Source organism: Saimiri boliviensis, chromosome 17 (genome assembly GCF_048565385.1).
Source record: "Saimiri boliviensis isolate mSaiBol1 chromosome 17, mSaiBol1.pri, whole genome shotgun sequence".
Classification (NCBI taxonomy): domain Eukaryota; kingdom Metazoa; phylum Chordata; class Mammalia; order Primates; family Cebidae; genus Saimiri; species Saimiri boliviensis.
Window position 1 is genome coordinate 70,665,959 of NC_133465.1, and position 15,310 is coordinate 70,681,268.

Below are 15,310 nucleotides of genomic sequence, written 5' to 3' on the forward strand. Positions count from 1 at the left end.
AGCTCAGGGACGCTGATGGGCGGAAGCGCCGGCCTATCAAGCTGTTGGACGCCGGAAGAGGACGGACCTGAACACCGGAAGAAGACGGACCCGACATGGCGGCGTCCAGGGGCTCCGGGCACTGCGGCTCATGTCGGCTAACGGAGCGGTGTGGGGCCGGGTGCGAAGCCGCCTCCGCTCCTTCCCTGAGCGGCTGGCCGCCTGCGGGGCCGAGGTGAGGAGCCCCGGGCGGGCCAGTGCTGCGGGGCGGGAAGGGCCGAGCGGGGCGGTGACGGGGGGGAAGGGCGGGGACGGGACCTCACGACCCGCGCCCGTCCCCTCCGCAGGCCGCGGCGTACGGCAGGTGCGTGCAGGCCTCTACGGCCCCGGGCGGCCGCCTGAGCAAGGACCTCTGCGCGCGGGAGTTCGAGGCCCTGCGGAGCTGCTTCGCCGCCGCGGTAGGTGGGCGCCGGCCCCTCCGAGCCCTTCCCCTCCAAGAGCCGGCGGGCCCCGGCCTTTGCTTTTCCTGTTGGTTCAAAGTTTGAGCTGCTGCTGCGTGCTTTAGACCCGGGCTGACCAAACCACCGAGCCGCCGACGAGCCCGCGAAACCTCGGCGGTCCCGGGTTTGTGCCAGCGTGTTTGTAAAGCGAGACTGGCACCAGTCTCAGAAAGGATGGGGGATGTGTGCAAGAAGGCGCTTTGTAAAAAGCGTTAAGTTTTCGTGTTGGCATTGCCGCCGAGGGGTGTCATGCCAGTATCGACCCGACACAGGACTCCCAGCAAGTACCCAGCACCTTCTGGGTCTTCACCTCCCCGGCACTCGCAGCCCCCTGCGCAGCTGCGGCGGTGGATTCCTTCAGCACCTGCCCAGCCGGGCACCCCCCCCACCCCGGGCACCCCTCTTCCCCGCCCCCGCCACCCTCACAACTGGCACGATGGGCTTCCTGACCGTGGGGCTTTAAGTCATTCTGAGGCTGCTTCCGTAAGTGTCAGCCTGACTGGGTACCACCTCGGGCGCCCCGACTCAGTGTATCTGGCTGTGACGCCAGTGCTGACTCTGTTTACCGGGAGCTGCCAATCCAGAGATTTGGGCCAGAGAAAGGATACTTGAATAAAAGCTCCACAGCCTGCATTCCTGCCTGCCCCCAGCAGCCTTGGATGCAGGAGTGGGCGACTCATCAGAAGTTGCACCTTTGCTGGGTATGGTGGCTCACACCCATAATCCTACCACTTTGGGAGGCTGAGGTGGCTGAATTGCTTCAGCCTGGAAGTTTGAGACCAGCCTGGGCAACATACAGAGACCCCATCTCTACAAAATAAAAAAATTAGCCAGGCATGGTGGTGTTCACCTGTAGTCCCAGTTACTTGGGAGGCTTGAGGTAGGAAGATCAGTTGAACCTGGGAGGTGGAGGTTGCAGTGAGCTGAGATCACGCCACTGTACTCCAGCCTGGGCAACAGAGTGAGACTGTGTCTCAAAAAAAAAAAAAGTTTTTGGATCGGGGAGACCTTCTGCTTACCCTTCATGAGAGCATGAGACCAAATGTGGCGTTTGGTGGGGGTCAGAGGAGGGTACAGCAGTGAGGTCTGTGATGGTGTCACAAGGCTCTTGTCCCTTGAACCAGTGACCCAGGGAACCAGCCCATGGTTCTCCAACCAGTCGAGCCTCCAGCACGGGCCAGCACCGAAGTCTCTAAGGTATTTGGCAGAACAAGGCATTTGGTGTGGTCGTTTTCTTTCAAGCTGTGTCTAACTTGGAAGCAAGCCATTCAGACAAAACACTTTATCTTGCAGGCCAAGAAGACACTGGAGGGAGGCTGTTAGGAGGTTCTGAGCTTCACACCTGTCTGCTGCTGCGGGTGCAGAGCCCTCGTCCTGATGGCGCCTGGTGGCACACGTGGAATGCCCAGGGCAGAAAGGAAGTAGGAATGGCAAAGATGTGACTTCCTGACTTTAGCTCCTGTGTTTCTTCTCAGCAAGTTGAGGTGTGGGTAGAGCAGAAATTGGTTTTCCAGCATTGTCTCTGTAAGGACTTTAGAATATGATGTAACGATAAAGATTCTGTCAGATCCTGCAGCGAGGGGCTTACTGTGTGCAGACTGCGACCTATGGGCCCTGGCTTCTACCCCAAAAAGGGCAGGGCTGGGACTCAGGGATACTGTGCCTCAAAATCTCCATTTTAAAACAGTCTCACTAAGGTATTTAATCTGAATCTGGTGAAGCCTGCAGACCTCACTACAGGTATATAGCACACACCAAAGATGAGGACGGACACCCCATGGGGCAGGGTCCTTGAAGGTGGCTTTCCTGGACGTGGGGTAAGGTGGGGCTCTTTACAAAAGGGCCTGAGCCTCCGAGAGGGGCCTGCATAGGGCACCAGCAGCCACTGCCACTCCTTTGTGGTGTGGGGTTGGTCGCCGCCTCAGCAGCCCAGGTACGTCACTGATGGCTGCTGCCCGCTGCCCGCTCGTCCCCTTCCCTGTCACACCACTGGACCTGAAACTAAGGCCAGAAGGGCGACACCCTGACCCCGGCCAGGCGCTTGCCGACAGGGAGACTCGGGAATCTGTGGGGCCTGGGCGCCACCTGCCGGGCGTGGCAGGGACTGCTTCAGGTGTTCCTTCGCTCCCGAGCGTGGAGGTCTGGCTGTCCTGGGGTTGCGGCCTGCACCTGTCCCCAGGCCCGTGCGAGCAGCTGGCCCCGTGGGCTGAGGTCTGTACCTCCATGTTTCCTCCTCACATGCCGTCCCAGAATTAGCCTGGTTTCCCCTAAGGGTCAAACACCCGCTGTCTCATCTGCTGGAGCTGGGCATTGTAAGTCTCCAGAGTGTTAGATTTTTGTCCCAAGGCCCAGGAAAGAGTCACATCTTGGGAACCACGGAAATCCAGACCAGACTGCTGGAGCCAAGCCACCGCAGCCTGTCCCTGCATAGGCCGGAGACTCAGAGGCCCTGCCCGGGCCCACCCGCCTAACCCACCTCCGCAGCGTGAGGCCCGGCTGCCCCCACCTCTGCCTTCCCCCTCGAGCGTGCAGCACTCATCCTGAGCCAGCCTCACGGCACGTATGCCCTCTCCTCTGCTCACCTCCCTCCACACCCCTCCTCTGTGGGCCCGCCCGTCCTCCCCACAGACCTTGCCAGTGCTCCCCCGACCCCCGCTGTCCTTCAGCGTGTGTGTGCAGTGGTGGCAGACAGACCTGCCGCTTCCTGTGGCCCACACCTCCAAACGCAGCTCTCGGGCCTCCTGGGGACCCCCCTCTTCTACCCCCCCAAATTTTCTTACAAAGCGCCCTGCACCTTTGCTCCTGCCCTTCCTCCCTGAGACACTGGCTCTCAGGACTGCACCGATGGACAGCTCAGGAAGGCGGGCGGTGGGGGGCTTCTGCCCATTCCAGGCCGCCAGGACCATGCAGTGCTCCGCTTCAGGCACACTTAGGCCACTCCTGCTGCCCCAACCAAGCACCTGAGGCTTCGTGATTCACAAAGAACAGCCTGACTTCTCAGCTCCGCTGGCTGGGAAGCCGGAGAGCCAGGCACTGGCCGTGGCGTCGGAGGAGGGCCTTTGTGCTGTGTCCTGAGGCTGCAGAAGGCGGAGGGGAAGGGAGCGCAGGACCTGCGTGCTGCATGCTGCCTTTTGTGAGGCTCCTATTCCTGCAGCCAGGAAGGAGCCCTTGGGGCCTAGTCACTCTCGACGCTATCACATAGGCACCTCCTGAATTTTGGGGGGACACATCAAATGACAGCGAGTGCCTTGGCTCTCGGGCCAGCCTGCTGTGCGAGTCTGTTCCCACGGGGAAGGGGCAGCGCCGTCCCTGCTGCCCTGCCCGGGAACTGAGCCCCCGGAGGCAGGCTCCACTGCCCGGTGACAGCACCAGGACTGACCAGACAGGAGCAGTCCGAGGTGGCTCAGAAAGCGCAGCCTGGCCCCAGGCCCCACCCGGGGTTCTGCCAGGCTTCTGGGGAAATAAGCTTCTCTTTCCTTCCCTGAGGGGTGCCGCCTGGGCTGGGGATGGGGGTGGGGGTGGGCAGGAAGAAGGAAGCGAGCAAGGGGCAAGTGACCCTGCATGTGGCTGGGGGCACAGGGACTCGGGGGTGCAGGGGCTCCGGGGTGCAGCAGGGTGGGCGACGGCAGAGGAGGGCCGTCACGGATGCCTCTCTGTGCTGGTGGAGGGCGGCCCTGTCCTGCTCCAACAGCAGCAGTTAGCAGAAAGGGGAGGAGGCCAGAATAACCTCCAGAGGAGAAAAAGAAAACTGGGTCACACTAAGATATTTGGGGAAATCCAGCCGGAATGAAAATCCCAGTCCAAGCAATTGAACAAACGGAGTTCCAGTCTGAGGGGAGTATCTGGGAGGTGTTTTATCACTGAGCTGTGGTTCACTTGGAATTGTTTTTAATGAAGGACAGAAAGACTGGGACTGAACCGCCTTTGCGAGGCACCTCCTGCCTGCTGAGCAGTACCCGCCCCTCATCCCCCTCCCAGCCTCCAGGGCTCAGCAGGAGTCACCACTCGGCCTCCAGAAGCTTTCCTATAGTTCATTTCGTCCTCAGGCCAGGCGTGGCAGCTCATGCCTGTAATTCCAGCACTTTGGGAGCCCAAGGCAGGCAGATCGTGAACAGGTGTTCAAGACCAGCCTGGCCAACAAGGTAAAACCCCCATCTCTACTAAAACAAAAAACAAACAAAAAACTAGTGGTGGGCGCCTGTAGTCCCAGCTACTTGGGAGGCTGAGGCAAGAGAATCACTTGATCCTGGAAGCTAGAGGTTGCAGTGAGCAGAGATCACCCCACTGCACTCCAGCCTGGGTGACCGTGAAACTCCATCTCAAAAAAAAAAAAAACAATTTCCAGTCTTGAGGCTGCCCAGCCTGAAGGTTATTGTAGTTTCTTACGCCACCAGAGGCCGAGGCCCAGCCCTCTGTACAGGGACTTTCACCAACACACGCCTCCCCCAAGCCCAGGCCCTGACCCCCATAGGTCCTCTGCCCTGCATGGCGCGCGCTCCCCAGAGGACGAGCCGACGCAGACACAGGGATGCAGCACCCAGCCACGTGCGCTGTGGACACAGTGGCACCCTCCCCTCTCCTCCCGCCAGGCGAGAGGCTGTGTCGCTTGTCCTGGTCGCAGGGCAGCATGCCCGTCAGCCTGGCCCAGGGGGCTGGGCGAGCTCCCCGCACAGGCGGGTCTGCCCGCTCGCCGCGTCTCTCTGGGACTGTACTGCGTCTGGTGTCAGGTCACCATGGGGCGCAGGTCACGGAGCTGTTCCCTCGCAGCCTCTGGCCTCTGCTGTGTGCATCTAGAATCCGAGGCCAGCCTCCGGCTCTCCTTCCAGTCACTTCCCCGGACCAACGTCACTAATCAGATATCAGTGGTAGTTCTTAGTTTTTAAAAAGCCCACAACTCAGTGTCGAAAAACACAGACCACAGAGGCTGTGCCAACCATGAGTGCAGAAGGTGACACCAGCCAGCCCCCCTTGGAGGCCCCTCAGGAGCCCGGCCCCGCTCCCCGTGCTTCCCAGATACCAAGCGGCACCCACCCAGGCAGGCGAAGGCACAGAATTTATTCAAGATTTCTACCACACTGTGGGAAACATCAATAAACTGAACATTCTGAGTCACTGAAGTTGGGCTGACGCTGGCTCTCACGGTAGCCTGTGCTGGGACCATCGGCAGCCACGTGTGCCTCCACGCACAGCCGCCCGTCGAGCTCAACATGAAGACGTGCTCCACGCAGGAGCGGGAGGCTCGGCCCCAGACGCAGCGGATCCCCGGCCTGAGCCTGGGAGAAAGCGCGCCAGCCAGCTCACCCTGGAGGCCGTTTCTCACGGGCTGTAGTGAGCTCAGAGTCGAGAGGTTAGAGGCCCTCAGACTAAGAGGTGCGACAAATAACGGCAAGAACATTCTGGAAACAATGCCACAGACAGTGCAATCTTTTATACTTGCACTCACACTTGGTGAGGGCCTCAGACACGAAACCCTGGGAAAGAGTGTGTGTGACCTGCAGTTTGGCCAGAACGTGGCAGGGAGACCTGCTGCTGCGCTGGCGGTGGCGGGCGTGGCCCTCGTGGCCAACAGGTGCTAGGCCTCCAGATCCCCGGGCGCCTGTCGAAGCTGCCGGCTGTGGACCACCTGCAAAGCGCCCCCGACGGCCTGGCGGAGCTGGACGTCCAGGGCACCACGGAGATCATCCACCCGGACATCAGGTAGGGGGTTAAAGCCAATGATGACCCCGTCCTTCAGGGCCGGCTCGTCCTCCGCACGAGGGCCCAGGTCCCGCCGCCGCCTCCGGAGGTCGGAACCAGCTTGCAGCTTCAGGTCTCTGTTGGGCTTGGCATTGTCCGGCCTCTGGGCCACGGGGGCAGCTCGTCTAGGCCCCAGCTCTGGCTCCGGCCTCTGCCTGGGCTCCTGGACAGCAGTGTCCTCCCCACCTCCCGGCTGCTTGTGGGACACAGGCACATGGTCCCTGCCGTGGGCCTCCCTTCTCATCTCCAGGTGACCACCATGGTCTAGCTGGTGGCCCTGCTGTCCACCCTGCTCGCCATCAGAGATGACCCGTCGCTCCGGCTGGCGTAACGCAGCCTGGGGCTGCAGGGCTGCTCCCTCCGCCTTGCCGGGCAGGCCTGCTGCAAGGCCCAGGCCTCGGTTCATTTGCTTGGACTTCGCGGGAAGGTCCCCTGTCTCTGCTCCTGGCCCTGCCTCGAGCCTGTTGGCTTCCCTCGGAATGCCAGTGCCAGTGGCTGCCACCTCCTTCCCAGGTTTCTTCCTTTCTTGGGAACCACCGCCAGGAACATCCTGATTTTGCCTGGGGAATTCCTCCGCAAGGCGCTCCTGTGGGCCCCGGGCTTCCCCGGCGGGGTCCGGCACAGGCACCTGCCCCGTGGCCTCTGGGAGGAGCTCCCTCAGCGGGCCAGCTGCCCTGGGGGCGACGTCCTTCTGGCCGTCTCTTAGCTTGGCCGGGGCTGGCTGCAGCTCCGTGTCAGAGCCGCCATCCGGAGGGCCAGCAGGCTCTCTGCCCACAGGCCCCTCAAGGTGCTCCAGGGAGTGCTGGTTAAGGTCCTGGGATGGAGCGGGGTGGCCCCCAGGAGCTCGGAGGGCAGGGTCCAAAAGCTGGGGAGGCAGATTCTCTACCATCTCCCTGGCCTTGCCTTCGGGGGCCTCCTGGCCTCTGGGTGCCACCACCCCGGGCTCTGGCTGCATGCCCACTGCAAATGAAGTCAGTCATCAGTTTAGCCATGGCACTGAACATAGGCTGCCAGGGGAGGGACTCAAAACAGCAAGCTGGCAACCACCCTCAGGACAGGCCACGGGACCTCAGACCCATAGCAACCGCTGACACCAGCAACCAAAACCTAGACTCCCCCTTCAGGATAGGCCGCACAGGACCGCAGGAGCCCCTGCCTGGCCCCGCCCCCTCGCCTGCCGCCCCGCCTACCTGGCCTGGGCTTGTCGTCCTCGTCCTCCTGCCTCTGCTGGTGGATCTCCTTGTGCTGCTCCTCGATCACTGCCAGCAGCTTCTCCTGCTGGTCCAGCAAGCGCTTTTGCTGCACCTGCTGTTCTTTGATCACCTGAAGCAGGACGGCATGGTCCAGCATCTCCGCCCTGCCAGCTTCTGGGTTTGGAAAACGCACAGTGAGAGGGTGCCCACACACCGTGCTGGGCCAAGGACGGCACCGGCCCGCAGCAAGGCCACACACCGGTCACCTGCAGGGAGCGTGCTGGGACTACTCGCCACCACTCGTCACGAGCCTGACCGTGAAGCGTGTCTGGACAGCTCAGTGAGACACACAGGCCTGGCCCAGGAGAGGCTCTGCCCTGACTGCCCCCAGGACACCCCCAGCAGCCCCTCCCGCACAGCCAGCCTCTCTGCCCGTATCAGTTCCTCACTGGCTGCACCGCAGGCGCACCGACGGGACCTCAGCGAACTTGCTTGTTACCCACTGAAAATGAGTTTCCAAAGCAACGGAGTCAAAAGGAATGCGCCACAATGTCAGGGACGGTTAACTGGGCTAGGTGGGGTTTTTTCCTTATTTTCCCATTTTACACATTCAGTTGTTCTAGGACAAGCACATGAGAAAATAAGCCTGGGCACAGCAGCTCACGCCTGTAATCCCAACAATTTGGGAGGCCGAGGCAGGAAGATTACTTGAGCCCAGGAGTTAGAGACCAGCCTGGGAAGCATAGCAAGACCCCATCTCTACAAAAAAAATGCAAATTAGCCAGGCGTGGTGGTGCACGCCTGTACCCCCAGCTACTTGGGAGGCTGAGGTGGCTTGAGCCCAGGAGGTCACGGCTGCGGTGATCAAGCCACTGCACTCCAGCCTGGGCAACTGAGCAAGACCCTGTCTCAAAAAAAAGGGAGGGGAGAAGAAAAATGATAAGCTATATTTTGAAAAGAATATTGTACTTTAAGAAAGTTTCCTCCAAGACGAGAATTTTAAAAACAAGCTGTCTTCTTTCAAGGGGAGCATGGGAGCTGGAGCATCAGTGGGGCCCCAGCCAGCTGTCCTGACCACCGTCCACTGTGGAAATTCTGGGCAGGCCCTGCATGACAGGGAGCCCTGGTGTACCCAGAATTAAGGGCCCGCGCCGGCAGCAAGGTCCCGAGGACAGGCCTGCCCGGGGCACACTGGCGCACACCTGCTACAGGAGGCCTAGTTGGACCCGCTTCAGCGCTGGCCAGTAATCTGCTGCAAGCAGCTGTGGTTTATGTCATTTTTGTAACACGTTTGCAAATTATTATAGGAACCGCTGGAAAATGACAGGTTAGGGCTGTAAGGCATAAAGGTTCAGGGGAGCAAGAAGGATGTTTTGTGAGTGGTGAGAGCAAACAGCTCAGTGAGGGCCCTGCATGCCAGGCAGACGTCGCGAGCAGCCAGAACAGAGCAGGGTCAGCCTTCTCCCAGACCCCCGGATGTGGGGGACAGGGCCAGCCCTCTAGCAGCAGCCCCAGCTCCCTGCTAGCACCGGGACCAGGTGCCTGCCTGCAGGGAAAGGCCATGACAGGCCAAGCGGGCCTCCCGCAAACTTCCTTTCACACGAGGAAGCGCAGGCGGCACACCGGTCACCTTGGCCATGGGCCACACTCTCACCCTGGGTGCCACGGGGCTCAACACGGAATGGTCAGTGGTACAAGGATGAGATCCCATGTGCTGACGACACCTCCCCGTACCCCAGAGCAGGGTTCCGGAACGGCAGCCCCACGACCTCACCTGCTCCTCGCAGAACTAGCCCTGGCCTGGTGCTGGAAAGAGGAGGAGAGGAGGAGACAGAAGAGAGGAGGGGGAGGAGGGGGGAAGAAAGAGGAGGCGGGAAGAGGAGGGAGAAAGGAAGAGGAAGGAGGAGGGAGGAGGAGGAGGGAGGAGGGAGGAGGGGAGGGAGGAGGGGAGGGAGGAGGGAGGAGGGGAGGGAGGAGGGAGGAGGAGGAGGGAGGAGGGAGGAGGGGAGGGAGGAGGGAGGAGGGGAGGGAGGAGGGAGGAGGGGAGGGAGGAGGAGGGAGGAGGGAAGAGGAGGAGGGAGAAGGAGGGAGGAGGGAGGAGGGAGGAGGGAGGAGGAGGGAGGAGGGAGGAGGGGAGGGAGGAGGAGGGAGGTGGGAAGAGGAGGGAGGAGGGGAGGGAGGAGGGAAGAGGAGGCCAGAGGATTGAGGAGGAGGAGGGAAGAGGAGTGTCAGGAGGGAGGAGGGAGAAAGAGGGGAGAGGGTGGAGGAGGGAGGAGGGAGGAGGGAAGAGGAAGAGGGGGGAGAAAAGGGCAGAGGGAGGAAGGAGTGGAGAAGCCACATGGGACACATGTGAAGCACCATGTAGGAGACTGGCTGTCCCCACAGCCAGAGCCCACCGAGACCGTAAGGACCAGGTTGGCAGGCGGCATGGAGTTAGGCCCTTGTGAGGCCACACAGGATCTCTCAAGGCGGCCCGTGAGAGCAGCGCAGGCCCACCCGTCAGCCGCTGTCCCAAGCAGCCTGCCCTCAGACACCTGCAGAGGCCAGCCGCCCTCCAATGACAGGCAAGGCCACAGCGGGCTGAGAAGGACCCCAGCATTTGTAACACAAGGGAGCCGAGTGGGAGTCAGGACCCCGCCCGAGGGGCTGTGGCTGAGCCTGGGCGTGTGCGCCGGTCTGGGGTCCGGCACGTGTCCCGAGCAGGGCTGTCCCGGGGGTGGGGGTGCCACCGCAGGGCGGCGCTCAGGTCTGTAACCCTCAGACACGCTCTGTACTTCAGCACACTGCTTTCCGTGCGTACCTGCTACTATCTTTTTAATTTCAGCTGTTCGTCCCGTTGAGAGGCATACGGAAGAAAGGCAGAATAGGAAACCGTGAAAAGTCTTTTTCAGAAACAAGAAAATCAAAAGAATCAAACAGGTTCAGGTAACAGAGCATAGAAACCGGAAAGACAACTACAGCCAGACTAAAGCCTGAGACAAAACCCCACATGCGTGAGCTTCTGAAGCAGCTTCAGAGCTCCGGGAGCCCGGGGCGTGCTTTTGGCTCTGCCTGCTGCGCAGCAGGTGCTGGGACGGCGAGCTGCGCCGTGAGAAGCCAGGCCGCAGCGGCTGGGACGTGGCTGCTGCACCTGGCCTCCCTCGGGCCCGGCTGTCCTGAAGCCACAGGGCAAGGTGCTTGGGGAGGAAGTGCATGTCTTACAAACGCCCTGGGAAGAACTGTCCACGCCAAAGCTGGCCCAGGGCTCCCAGACCCTCTCCCAGGGGCTTGGCCCCAGAGCCGGAGCGGCTGTGCCACGTGACCCACACAGACCCCCCAGAACAGACCTCTCGATGCAGAGGCACATGTGGACCCCTAACGGGCAGGGCTGAGCATCCTGAGAGATGGATTGGATGCTCCCATCAAATGCAGGGGACTTTTGGGGAGAGGGGGCTCAGCCACACACCCTCAGAGGGTGAGTGACCCCGCCTGGGAGAGGACATGGCATGGAAGGCTAACCCAGCAGACCCTCAGTGAGCTGCTGCTACCTTCCCTGCAGAGGCGGAGCCCTAACTGTGTGAAGCCACAAAAAGGGGTCACAAAAAGCCACTAACTGGGGACCAAGGGGCAGGAAGGTTTGGAGGAGTATTCACAGCTTTATTCTCAGGAGAGCAAAGGTATGAGAAGCTTTCCTGGAGGCTCAGGGGACAGATCCCTGCAAATGAACATAGCCGAGCTCTGAGGGCTGAGGGTGTAGGAGAACATTCTGGGCCAGGGCACAGCCACCGCCACACCGGGTCCCCTCCAGGCACAGCCTTAAAACCAGCCTACACATCTGGGTGTAGGCACTCCCACACCTGGCTGGCTTTAATATACTGCGAGTGTTAGACTGTGAACAAACCTGCTTTAGAGTAAGACAAGATGGTAATCATGAGCCACATGACAATGCCACAGTGTTTAAAGGGGAGTAAGGGAGAGCAAACATTCCCTGGGAGGTGCCAGAAAGGAAGTTGCTCATGGGAAGGGAGGAGGAAGCTCTCAGAGGGGTCCGCTTAGCAGGCGGCTGGAAAGAGAAGCGGGAGCCGGCAGGGCTCCCTAGGATGGTCTGGGCATCACCCCAGGGCTGGGGGAAGGGGCTGCTGCTCCCGGGGCCCAAGGCCTTACCCTCCAGCTGGCTGGCCGCCTGGTCTCCGCCCACTCGCTCCACGTCCCTCTGCTCTCGAGGCTCGGCCGGCAGCCCAGGCCCTGGAGCCGGCTTCTCCGCTGGGAGGGGAGGCTTCCCACCTGCACACACGGTGAAGACCCGGGAGGTTTTGCAGGAAAGTCAAGGGAGGATGGGGGGGACAGAAGGCAAGGGATGGTGAAAAGGAGGTGACAGATGTTTCTAAAGTGACACCCCCGTCAGCACAGTTTATATTCTACCTGACGATTACTAGCAAAGCAATAAAAAAATATTTAACAACCTCGTAGGCTCGTGGCAATGAGCCAACGTGAACTGCCTTCGCAATTAAAATGCAAGACCCGTCCCAACCAGTGCTTAGACGGCACTTAACGTGTTACCTGTCAGGCGGCCCCCGCCGCCCCCCGCGTGCGCCCAGACACACGAGCACAGCACGGCACCTGACATTTAGTGGTCTGGCAAACAACTGTGTGACAGATATTACAGGAGCTGTCAGCCGCCAGCCCCTTCCTGTCCCCACCAGCTGCCGGGCCGCTCCATTTGCATACTAATCTGGTGCAAGGAGAGAGACTGGGGACAGAGGGAGAGACCATCGATCCTGCCCAGCCTCCCCTGCCCAAGAGGGGAGGTCTTCCGAGAGGAGCCCAGGCTGACACCCACCATGGTCACTGTCCTCTGCGGGCTGCCCCATGTCCCCGGCAGCGTTGCCTGGTGGTGGCACCCCGTTGGCCTTTTCCCCTTCACCCACTGCCAGGGCCTTCTGCTCCTCAGACAGTGCTGCCGGCGGCCGCAGATGCAGGTCCCCGTCTCCTGGCCCCAGGTCCTCCTTTGCAGGCTGGACAGCTGGCTGGCCATCTGCTTTTGGAACTTTCTGGGGATCTTCAGGAAAACCACCCACTTCTTCCAAAGCCTGGGCCTGTCCAGGCCTCTTCCCAACCTCTTCCTGCTCCGGCTCCCGTTTCTCTCTTTCTGAGTCGGGCAGAGGCGGTGCCATCTGGCCCTGGACCCCGGGAGCTTCTCCGCCCGTGTCTCTGGACGGAAGCTTGTTCTCTTCTGGTGCCTCTCGGTCTTGGCCTTCATCTACCACCACCTCGTCATGAGGAACGGGAGGCTCATGGCGGTGGGCCTCGCCCACGGGCACAGCAATCCCTGCAAGCGCACAGGGGACAGATGGGATCAGGCTGAGGCCCCACCTTCCCTTCCCGGGGAATCTGAACTGGGTGCTGGTTCCCAACGGCGCTGACACAGGCCAATAGACACCACCTCCCCGCCGGCCTCCCCGCTGCCCGACAATAGGGACAGCTGCTCTTGGAGGGGCAGGACACTCATCCCAACTGAGAGAAGGCAGACAGGAGCAGAACTCAGGCCACGCTGAAGGGAAGAAGAGACACAGCCCCAAGAGTTGCACTGCAGGGCGACTGGGGCCCCTCTTCCCGGTCCCCACCCCGCAGCCAGCGCCCAGCACCTTGCCCGGGGCGATCCAGCTGCGCCTCCTTCATGTCTTCCTGCCCCGGCACATCCACAGGGCCCTTGATCTGGGCCTGCTCCAGCTCCTCTCTCTCCTTCGGCAGCTTCGGCTTCTCCCGGCCATCCTCGGCCACTCCCGCGACAGGATCCTGGGCTGGGAGCAGGGCACAGTTAGGGAACAGCACTGCCAGGCAGGTCCAGGAGCAGGGTGGCGCTCCCTGGACTGTGACCACATTTTCCAGCCAAACGGCAGAGCCTGGCAGTTATTTTTTTTTTTTTCCTGTTTGATTGTTAGCAGCTACGTAGCACAGAAAACTGTCATTTTTCATGTGTATTCATAACAAAAATATGTCAAAATGCAACTTACACCTAACTGGGGGCAGGGAGAGCTACACTCCATGTAATGCTCAGGCATTACCACCAGATGGCGACATGAACCCACTGACAGACTCCCACAGTTCCCTCCATCACCGTCACCTCCACCATCACTACCTACCATCACCACCATCATTTCCATCCCCACCACCATCACTACCATCACCTGCGTCACCAGTCAACCTCCACCATCACTGCCATCACCACCACCACCATTGCCATCGCCACCATCAATCATCTCCATCCCCACCATCACTGCCATCACCTCCACCATCACTGCCATCACCACAATTATCTCCATCCCTACCACCATCACTGCCCCATCACCGCCACCATCACCGCCACCATCACTGCCATCACCATCATCTCCATCCCTACCACCATCAGTGCCATCACCACAATCATCTCCACCTCTACTACCATCCCTGCCATCACCACTGTCACCTCCATCCCCACCACCATCGCTGCCCCATCACCTGCACCATCGCTGCCATCACCACTGTCACCTCCATCCCCACCACCATCGCTGCCCCATCACCTACACCATTCCTGCTATCACCACTGTCACCTCCATCCCCACCACCATCGCTGCCCCATCACCTGCACCATCCCTGCCATCACCACTGTCATCTCCATCCCCACCACCATCACTGCATCACTGCCACCACCTCCATAATCATCACCTCCATTATTACTATCATCACCATTGTCTCTGCCACCACCACCATCACCTCTATCACCATCGTCATCATCTCCATCACCGCCACCACCTCTATCACCACCATCACCACCTTCCTGTTCCGGCGAGGTCATATGTCCACTGAGACAGGTGCTGCAGCCCAGGGGTACTCGGGTGAAGCTGTCTGGGGAAGAATTCACACAGTCCAGTTCAGAGCAGCAGATGGGGTCTCACCACCTCACAAAGGAGAAAAAATGGGGCCAATCATCTTAGCTCTATGCAGCCTTGATATGTTAGTTTAGGGAACCCCGTTACACTGCGGTCAGTTTGGAGTTGAGAGTCCTAGACGAACCGTGGAGGGAAGGTACCACCCTGCTATGTAACTACGTAACAGAAAGCAGACGCTGGGCTCTACAGTTTAGCCAAGTCACAAACTCAACTTTTTTTTTTGTTTTTTTTTTTTTTTGAGATGGAGTCCTGCTCTGTCACCCAGGCTGGAGTGCCGTGGCGCAACCTCAGCTCACTGCAACCTCCGCCTCCCAGGTTCAGGCAACTCTGGTGCCTCAGCCTCCTGAGTAGCTGGGATTACAGGCACACACCACCACGCCTGGCTGATCTTTGTATTTTTAATAGAGACACGGCTTTACCATGTTGGCTAGGCTGGTCTCAAACTCCTGACCTCAAGTGATTCACCCACCTCATCCTCTCAAGTGCTGGGATTACAGGCCTGAGCCACCGTGCCCAGCCCAAGTGACCAATTCAGTAAGCCCAAGCAGGTGAAAAATACTGGTCTCTATCACACCACGACGCCTCGGCAGAGGCCCCACGCGGAAACAAGCCACAGCTATCAATGGAGAGGACCGTCCAGCGGATGAGTTAAGAAAGGGAGGCTGGGGAGGGGAAGGAAAAGGCCGCAAAACAAAGGAAGTGAGGAGTCATCGTCTCAGCAGGAAGCAAAATTCCGTTCCTCAGGCCCTGAACGACCAGTCTGAGGCTCCAGGGGGAGCTCTGTGCGGGTGTAGGAACCACGGGATGCAGGTGCCCACGGTGAGCCAGGAGCTGCCCAGAGGTCCCTTTGGAAAATCTCCAGGGAACGCCACGGCCCCTGCAGGAGGGCTGCGCGCGTCCTGGCTCCCCGCCGCCAGCAGCAGCTGACCAGCCGAGGGCTGCGCTCACAGCCAGGCCGGCCTTCACACCGGCGCTCTGCAGCTGTCCACGAGCA

At 60.3% G+C, this 15,310-nt stretch overlaps 2 protein-coding genes across 3 annotated transcripts in view; one reads left to right on the plus strand and one right to left on the minus strand.

Moving 5' to 3' along the window:
- Positions 1–80: 80 nt before the first annotated feature.
- On the plus strand, positions 81–2,054 carry NDUFAF8 (NADH:ubiquinone oxidoreductase complex assembly factor 8). The gene is made up of 3 exons (XM_003931655.2): positions 81–214; positions 327–437; positions 1,773–2,054. The coding sequence occupies exons 1-3, from the start codon at positions 131–133 to the stop codon at positions 1,800–1,802; spliced, it is 225 nt and encodes a 74-aa protein (XP_003931704.1). The 5' UTR covers positions 81–130; the 3' UTR covers positions 1,803–2,054.
- A 3,459-nt stretch (positions 2,055–5,513) lies between these two features.
- SLC38A10 (solute carrier family 38 member 10) overlaps positions 5,514–15,310 on the minus strand; it is a 46,181-nt gene continuing 36,384 nt past the window's right edge. Inside the window, exons 12-17 of one of the 2 annotated variants that reach the window (XM_003931654.4) lie at positions 13,033–13,188; positions 12,228–12,716; positions 11,552–11,671; positions 10,209–10,232; positions 7,406–7,582; positions 5,514–7,175 (exon numbers count right to left, since the gene is read on the minus strand). In XM_003931654.4, coding sequence (XP_003931703.3) covers positions 6,052–7,175; positions 7,406–7,582; positions 10,209–10,232; positions 11,552–11,671; positions 12,228–12,716; positions 13,033–13,188 — 2,090 coding nt within the window. In that variant the 3' untranslated portion in view covers positions 5,514–6,051. The remainder of the gene's footprint in view (positions 7,176–7,405; positions 7,583–10,208; positions 10,233–11,551; positions 11,672–12,227; positions 12,717–13,032; positions 13,189–15,310) is intronic. The other variant, XM_003931653.4, reaches the window with a different exon arrangement.